The 8,021-nt window shown below is 37.9% G+C and overlaps 2 protein-coding genes across 4 annotated transcripts; both read right to left on the bottom strand.

Moving 5' to 3' along the window:
* Positions 1-2,809: 2,809 nt before the first annotated feature.
* Positions 2,810-4,403, bottom strand: LOC18018502 (probable leucine-rich repeat receptor-like protein kinase At5g49770). The gene has a single exon (XM_006401377.2). The coding sequence runs from the start codon at positions 4,300-4,302 to the stop codon at positions 3,028-3,030; it is 1,275 nt and encodes a 424-aa protein (XP_006401440.1). The 5' UTR covers positions 4,303-4,403; the 3' UTR covers positions 2,810-3,027.
* Positions 4,404-4,804: 401 nt separating this feature from the next.
* On the bottom strand, positions 4,805-7,532 carry LOC18018501. 3 transcript variants are annotated; one of them, XM_024156385.1, is made up of 7 exons: positions 7,458-7,532; positions 6,002-7,102; positions 5,854-5,908; positions 5,571-5,716; positions 5,390-5,476; positions 5,157-5,285; positions 4,805-5,083 (listed from the first exon to the last, which is right to left on the bottom strand). In XM_024156385.1, the coding sequence occupies exons 1-7, from the start codon at positions 7,488-7,490 to the stop codon at positions 4,970-4,972; spliced, it is 1,665 nt and encodes a 554-aa protein (XP_024012153.1). In that variant the 5' UTR covers positions 7,491-7,532; the 3' UTR covers positions 4,805-4,969. The 3 variants fall into 3 exon arrangements, 2 of the variants coding, with proteins under 2 accessions (XP_024012153.1, XP_024012154.1); XM_024156386.1 differs by having other exon boundaries at positions 6,002-7,114; positions 7,458-7,525; XR_002899609.1 differs by lacking the exon at positions 4,805-5,083 and having other exon boundaries at positions 5,259-5,285; positions 5,390-5,493.
* Between the last annotated feature and the right edge of the window lie 489 nt (positions 7,533-8,021).

Raw genomic sequence — 8,021 nt, 5'->3', positions numbered from 1 at the left:
GTTGGATCGACAAACGGTTTTCACCAGTAGATTTGTCTCGTCGAGGGCTTCGATTTGATATGTAGATCGTCTTCTGGTTCCTCACGGTTTGGAAGATATGCGTCTTTTAAGTTTCGACTTGCTTTTAGGGTTTTGGTGGTGGCCGGATTTATTAGGGTTTTTCACTCAGAGAGTCTTATCGTGCTGATAACGTGTTGTGAAAACTTCTTAGAAACTTTATTAATCACTGGAATATATATATAGAGTACATAGGGAATCTAGGTTAAGTACAATGCCCTGATGGGCCTAATGGGCCGGTATAAGAGTCCATATATGATATGTGTTATAACATTTTGATATTTTTTGTTTGTTTGTTTGTTAATAACCTGTATTACATGCGTCTGAATTCATATGATATGATAACACATCAATAGTTTCAACTATTAGCCTACATGTTTCGGTTATTTGGTTTTTCGATTGAATAAAAAATGTTGTTACGTTTGAATCTGTAGTTGTATTGCTCTTGCATATGAATGTTTTTGATTGTCGAAGAAATTGGATCAGGATTTATTGAAGTGAAAATTAAGAATCTATGACTGAGACGAGAGGAGGTTGTCATCTACTATTAGTAGTTGTATTGACTTTTCAAAAAAAACTAAAATGAATGTAAGCGCCATATTTGTTTTGTTGATCTTAAATATCGTAATAAAATCTTAAGTAAAGCTTGGTGTTTGGACTAGTGGTATGATTCTCGCTTCGGATGCGAGACGTCCCGAGTTCGATTATCGGAACACCCCTTTTGTAAACATTATTTTCCTTGTCGTTTCCGTTTGAATTGGGCCTTGGAGTTGGAGAATCAAACATCGAAAACCATTTTCTGCTCTCTTCTGTTTATCGTATAATATAGTTTCAATTAATTGGAACCAAAGTGGAAAGCCCAAGGAAATTACATTGAGAACTCACCCATCTCCCAAACAAACTTCTTTCAAGATAATGCGAATACCCGTTGATTATTACTTATTAGTGTACTACTTCTTTCATTTATCAAATTTTAGCCAGTTCTTCTACTTATATCTCTGTTACACTATTTGTCTTTAATTAAAGAAGAATGGTACACGAACACCATCCCAAGAAACCAATAGTGGATGAAGCTTTTGCAGAAATGCAGAATCATGGTACAATAGGCTCCAAAGAGTAACATGAATAAGAAAAGAAGAAAAGGAAAAAGAGGAACACGAATATGAGATGGCCGTCCCGTCTTGACCAAAATATATATATATATATATATATATATATATAAGAGTTAGCCGATAAAAAACTAAAATAAATCATTGTTCAAAAAATCGTTAGGCAGTGCCTAGGTTGAAAATCGGTAATTAATCGCTGATTAATCGGTGATTAATTTTTTGATTAATTTATATTAAATTTAATTTTTAATTATTTATATTAATTTTTATATTAATTTTTATTGATTTTAGGCCAATTTCAGAAAAAAAATGGAAATTTTATTAATAAAGTTGGATCAATTTCAATTTTTTGAATTTTTTTGGGTTAATTTTCAAAAATTAGGTGATATTTTATTTTTTTATCGGATTTAGACGGTTTTAGGCAGTTCTAAGCGGTCTTAGGCGGTGAAAAATCGGAGAACCGCCTAAAGCCGCCGCCTAACACCTAGTCGGGGCAGTTACCCATCGCCTAGCGCCTAAGCAACCGCTTAGGCGGCTGGGCGGCAGAGTTTTAGAACACAATACACTAGACCTCTATGTTGCAATAGATAAAGCTAATTATATTTATATATAAACATAGAGCCAAACACAATTCTTGAAAGAAAAAAAAGAGAGTTGAATATGGAACAGCAGCAAGTATGGAGTCCCATCTTTGTATTATAATGTTTTCCAGTTCATGAGTATTTGTATCACTGCACCAAATTTAGTTTTTTTTTAAAAAAAAAAACTCAATATATCGATAATTATTCTGTTTCTCGCACAACAAACTCTCAGATCATCATTACCGGGGTTTCTAAACCCAATTTCTTAATCATTTAGTTAAAAAATAAATAAATCAAAAATAAGAAATTTCAGAAAAATAATTCTTATTTGGGACCCAAAAAAATCAATTCTTACTTTTTAATGCTAAGTGTCTTGTTTGCATTGGTCAGAAAAAAAAAAGGACTGAAATATTTTATTTCTTCTCTTCTCTTTTTCATCTTCCTCCACCAAATTTCTCTTCTCCTTCGACGATTCTTTTTCTCCAACCAAGAATAAATCTCTTCTCCTCCGAAAAATCTCCGTCGCATGCATGTCTTCTGCAATTCGTCTTCCTGAAATCAAATCCTCGTTTTCTCCGTCGACGAAATCATCTCCGCCGAACCAATTGATCTTGCTAAAGTTTCTAAGAGTAGCTTAGAGGTTGCAAAATATGTAAAAACTGGATGATCTTTTAGTCATTGATCAGAAACGAAGAATCTCCATCACCTTTAGAAAACTATGTCAAGCTTAAGTCTGGATTAGCTAATTTTAGTCATTTTTTTTGTATATGTGATTAACTACTAATTTTAGTCATTTTTTATATATGTGATTGACTATTTTAAATAAAACATCTTTATTAACTTTTTTCTTCTCTAAGAAACGGACCATACAAAACATTAGATTTCTAAATAAGAATTCTTAACCCAAATTTCTTAATAAAAAATTGCTAAGAAATCTAATACAGGTTTCACCGATAACGATGGTCTCACAGAATTCTATATATTTAGGTTTGTTTCGAATAATTTTGAATATATGTTTAACAATGATAATTATTTTCTTTTTATTACTACTATCTACCAAAGTATAAAAAACGAGCTGAATACTATTTGTTAAAAAGAGATTAAATTGTCATAAGATGATAACTATCGTATCATCGCCTAGTTGTCTCTCCCAACGGCATTTTTATTAACTAATCACATTTTAAGCTAAGCCTCGGTTTAAGCAATAGCCTGTGAGCCCTACTAAGAAGCTTCAGATGATGCGAAAAAAGAAAAAGTTAAGGTGATATGATTAGTAGTAATCAAGGGATTACACGGCTAAACTTTCTGCATTCCTCAGTAGATCTCTGTTCTTGTCCCTGGCAGAAGAAAAACGTCGCCGGACACCACGAGAAGCAGTTTCCGGCGAGCTGCACGTTCGCTGACCCAGGCTTCAGCGTCATCAAAGGACCCGGTACGACTCCGAACAAGAAATTGCCGCCAAGTAAGAGTCTCTGAAACCCGGCAAAATCGGATCTTGGAGATACGGTTTTCCAGACGTACTGTGTCGGAATCATACCAGAGAAGCTATTGTTCTCTAACGACAAAGCTGAGAGCTTTGGTAATAGACCCATGAACAGAGGCAACGCGCCTTGGACCTGGTTGTTGCTGAGATCCACGGATATCAGCTCGCTGGGGAGACCCAAGGGCGAGTAGTAAGGTGAGTCTAAAGAGGTGAAGCCATTGAAGGAGAGAGTTAGCTGTTGCAGAGTTTGATGAGTGAAGATGAATGATGGGATTGAGCCACTGAGTTTGTTGTGGCTAAGATCCAAAACTTCAAGAGACTTCAAAAGTTTGAAGCTTTCCGGGATCGTTCCTTGGATTTTGTTGTTCCGCATGGAGATTTGCAGTACTGATCCGGGTAACGACGACGGGACCCGACCCGAGATCCGGTTATCGCTCGCGTCGATGTAATACAGGTTCTTGAGCGAGCTCAGATCAGGGAGTTCGCCGGAGATGTTGTTGAGCTGGATTTCAAGCCGTTTCAGGCTGGTGAGGCCGTTAAAACTCGCCGGAACAGAGCCGTCGAGTCGGTTGTTGTCGAGGAGGAGCTCCTCTAGACCCGACATCGACCCGAGAGAATCGGGTATGGATCCTGAGAAGGAGTTTCCGGAAACGGAGAGGCTGGTGAGGCGGGTGAGATTGGAGAGAGAGTCGGGAAGTGGACCGGAGAAGTAGTTGCCGGAGAGGTCGAGGGTCTGAAGATAAGGGAAGTTGAAGGAGACGGAGGAAAGGGAGCCGGAGTAACCGGCTTTGTCGAGACTGAGCTCCGTGACCCGACCCGATCCGGAAACGACGGAGTCGCAACGGAAACCGCAAGTGAATGTCTCGCCGAACAAACCGTCGCAGGGATCGACGGAGAAATCCCAGGAACTGAGACAAGAACCAGGGCTCATCGATTTGGCATCGACCGAGTTCTTGAAATCTTTAAGAGCTGCCACGTCAGCCCAGAATGTCTTGGACTCTGCTGAAGAGAAAACGAGCAAAAGAAGAAGAAGAAGAGAAAGAAGAAGAAGAAGAGAAAGAAGAGAAGCCATGTTTGGCTTCTGAAACAGCCTGAAGAAGAAGAAGAAGAAGAAGAAGAAGAAGAGTTTGGAGTGAAAAAGGACCGTTGAATGAGAGGAGCAAGGTGTGTGATAGATCTACTGATCGCAGAGACAGAAGAATTTATATAATGAGATAGATATTATTATATACATGTAAAATTCTATCATGTGTGTGATGGTCCATCAGACATATGCATGAAGACAACTACTGTACAGTGAGGTGTGTTTGGCCCTATCAAAATCCACCATAACTCAGATGTAAGAGAGCTTTAGATTCTTCCCTTTAGATTCCAAAGCAGAACAACTCGTGAATTCGGATTACTAGACATATTTACCAATTCACAAGTCATACATAGACAAATTTGGTAAAGAAATTAATTTTTTACTTTTAGTTGTCCTCTAAATATGACGTACCCATTTGACCACAAATTGTCAAAATCTAAAATTAAATTATTGGTTGTTGACAGAAAAAGTAATTATGAACCTTATAGGCAGCAAGGTTGGTGGAATAATGTGCAGCTATTGCAAGCAAAGGTTCCAAATCATTGGCTCTAACTAACTTAATTCTAAACTTTAGCCAGGTGAGACGTTTAAATCACGCTTGATTGGTGATTAAGACTATGCAGAGAGTGGTAGAGCAAAAGGTACTAACAATAATCTATTCGCACCATCTAAATTTGGTGTCGTCCTCGCTAATTCCCAGTGTGCTGTTCTTCAAGAATTGTCTCACCGCTTCTCTGTTAATCTTGAAAACTAAGAGTATTCCTCTGATCTGCACAACTTGGGAGTTTTAGTTATAGAATGATGCAAAAACGTGCATTTACAAAGCATAATCTAGTGCTTACATCGACTGAACTACTTGACGTGAGGGATACAATCTGTCCTGTATTGAGCTTCTCCCCATTGACAAGCATATGTCGCTTTCCAAGGTTCTTCAGAGAGAATGATCCGTTGTTCTCTAGCTTCACCAGTGCCTAGGAAATATATGAAGAAAGAAAATTATAGCACATATAAATTCTGGTAATTAAGAAGTTGATCAGTGAACTAAACTAACTTTGGGAAAGGAAAAGAGAAACACCTGACGCCGAGATATCTTCCTCCCATAACCATATTTACCCAAGTCAATGTCAACATTTATGCCACCATATGATCTCCCAATAATTACCTTTGACAGTTAATGAGCTTGTGCCATGTAATTTAGAGTACTTGCATAGGATATGGAAACTTTATGACACTAGAAACTGATTTGTCTTACATACCTCGTGTTTTCTAATAAAATGCTTTGAATCACGACTATGCAGGACAGCTATTGCCCCTTGAGACATAATTCCTCTACGAATTGAAGTCCTTGAGCAGTGTTCCAATCCAAGTAATGTATGTCTTTGATGCGTAGACATGTTCCAATCTAGAAATCATAGAGCGGACCATTACTGAGACATCTAAAGCTTAAGAGAGACATAACATAAATGTTCTTTAGAATTCTTGTAGATGCTACAAAGTGAACAAGCAATATGTTTGGACAACAAACGCCATATGAGTTACCTTCCTTGTTCAAGCATAAATCTGAATCATCCGGGATCAGATTCAATTTGCGTATCTGGAGATATTTCCAAGAAAAAGTCAGAGATGGAAAAACACATGTAAGGATAAAATTAGACAGGCTTGTGTCAAGAGCATAATCAAGTTTTACCATTGCATCAATGTCAGAGAAGGAAAGCTCATCTTCACCATCAATTTCGTCTTCCTGGTATAGAGTTGATGGGGTTTGAGAAAGTTGTGCATCCCTGCCCTCAGAGCTACTAACATTCACATATAATTGTTCATCCAAGGAACTACGAGCACCTGAACTATCTTCTAATAGAGGTATGTTTCTGACTGCGGCTAAAGAGCTACAAACTGACCACGGCCTACTAGGTCCTTCAAGGGTTTTCGTTACAGGTATTGGAGAGATTTCAAGGCCAATCTCATCATCATGACCGTTGCATTCATTGCATCTGAAAGTCTGATGAAGTGTAAAAGTTTCTGGCAATATGCTACTTGACCCACCATCGGGAGGAACACTGCTGATCGGTATTGGTTCATCGTTTTTATTCACGAGAATTAGGTTATCATTGCTGATCATTTCCTCCATAGATCCCTGCATGTTGGCTATATCTCCGTATCTAACTTCAGTTGCAGGTGGTGTGTCGCCATCATTCGTGAAGACATCAGAGTGGCATGAGATTTCTGGATCTTCTTTGTTGATACTGCTGCATAAACAAGAAACTTCATTTTTTTTCCGTTCTGAATTTTCATGACCAGGAAAAATCCGGGGATCAACGATATTTCGCAATTCATTTGGGGATGCAGTAACAAATGATAACACCTGATCTTCTTTTGACCTTACAGTACCAACATTCTCCTCGTTAACTTCTTCAGGAGATAAGATAGAATCCTGAGTTTCAGCAGACAACTTAGTAACAAGAATTCCTTCATCCTCAGAGGGACAAGGAGAGCTGCATATAGACAGAGATTTCGATCCGGTAAATTCACCTATCAGATCCTCGTCTTGTAGAACATGTTGTGATATAACATCAAATTCTGAACATTCAGATATGTCTGTGTCACTTCCAGTTATACCCTCATCATAATCGAAATCTGGAAACATATCATCATCATCATCATAAAGAGAGGTGTGCCTACAAGTTCTCTTTCTCATGACGCAGAAGAGACCATAGGGGATTTCAACTTTCCTCTTGGCATTGGGACTCTCCGATGTATAATCACCGGAAGCTTCAGTCGATAAAACATCCTGTCATGTGATCTTTCCAAACATTAGAAGAAAAATAGTCACGAATCGTCACAAGACTAAAATCAGAAATCTGTGTTCTGCAAATTGCTCCATTGGGAAACAAAATTACGAAATCCAGCCATGAAAATTAAACAACGATGTAATGTGAATGCGATAGTGAGAGATAAAAAAAGCCATTTTCAACTTTAGAGATTCTTAAACCTCTGAAGAGTTAGGGTTTTTGTGTAGTATCAAGGAGGAAAAAACATATATACATCTGTCGTCGAAATAAAGAATGAATTTTTGTCTGTTTTCGACATAATCGCTTCATGTCTGCAACACAATAGAAAGGAAATAGAGATTGATAGAGACGCACGAAGTGATCATCGTCTTCATCTTCAGCCTCCATTGCGCGCTAATCTTCTTTCTAAGCGACGAATGTTGATCGCCTGTGTTTTAAAATTCGTTTGGGAAAAATATAATTTCCATCAAATGGGGGTAAAGGAAAAACAATATGTCGTGCCGTTTTATGTTTACAATGTACGAATGCGCGCCGTCTACCTTGGAATGCTTTTCATTAGCTGATTGGCTTCCGATTGCAGATCGGGGAAAAAGAAAAGGCAGCCGTGGTTACTTGTTCGAGGAAGAACAATGGTCAATGGCTCCTCTAAATGGGTCATTTGTTGTTGGGTTCTTAACCCTTTTTGAAGCCCAGAAATAGTTTAATCTTTGCCCTGCTTCTTTTAGTTCACCTGGGGACAGTTTTTGTAACTATAAAGCTTGCCGTATGTGGTATATTAGAAAAAATGTAGTATAAAGCTTATGCTCTGATTGATAACAGTTTTGCGGAATGAATGACTGCAGAATTACGAAATAATTTTACAAAATGAAATAAATGATTTAAAACTCATTTTTCTGCATAAACGATTTAAAACACAAG

Source organism: Eutrema salsugineum, unplaced genomic scaffold (assembly GCF_000478725.1).
Source record: "Eutrema salsugineum unplaced genomic scaffold, Eutsalg1_0 scaffold_2, whole genome shotgun sequence".
Lineage (NCBI taxonomy): Eukaryota > Viridiplantae > Streptophyta > Magnoliopsida > Brassicales > Brassicaceae > Eutrema > Eutrema salsugineum.
The sequence above is the reverse complement of the archived record's forward strand: the minus strand, read 5'-3'. Positions and strand labels throughout refer to the sequence as shown.

Coding starts and splice junctions, on each gene's coding strand:
- LOC18018502 (XM_006401377.2), bottom strand. CDS start 4,302: ATGGCTTCTCTTCTTTCTCTTCTTCTTCTTCTTTCTCTTCTTCTTCTT.
- LOC18018501 (XM_024156385.1), bottom strand. CDS start 7,490: ATGGAGGCTGAAGATGAAGACGATGATCACTTC. Junction 5,909..6,001: donor TCTCTGACATTGATGCAATG/GTAAAACTTGAT, acceptor AAATATCTCCAG/ATACGCAAATTGAATCTGAT. Junction 5,084..5,156: donor CGTCAAGTAGTTCAGTCGAT/GTAAGCACTAGA, acceptor CAAGTTGTGCAG/ATCAGAGGAATACTCTTAGT.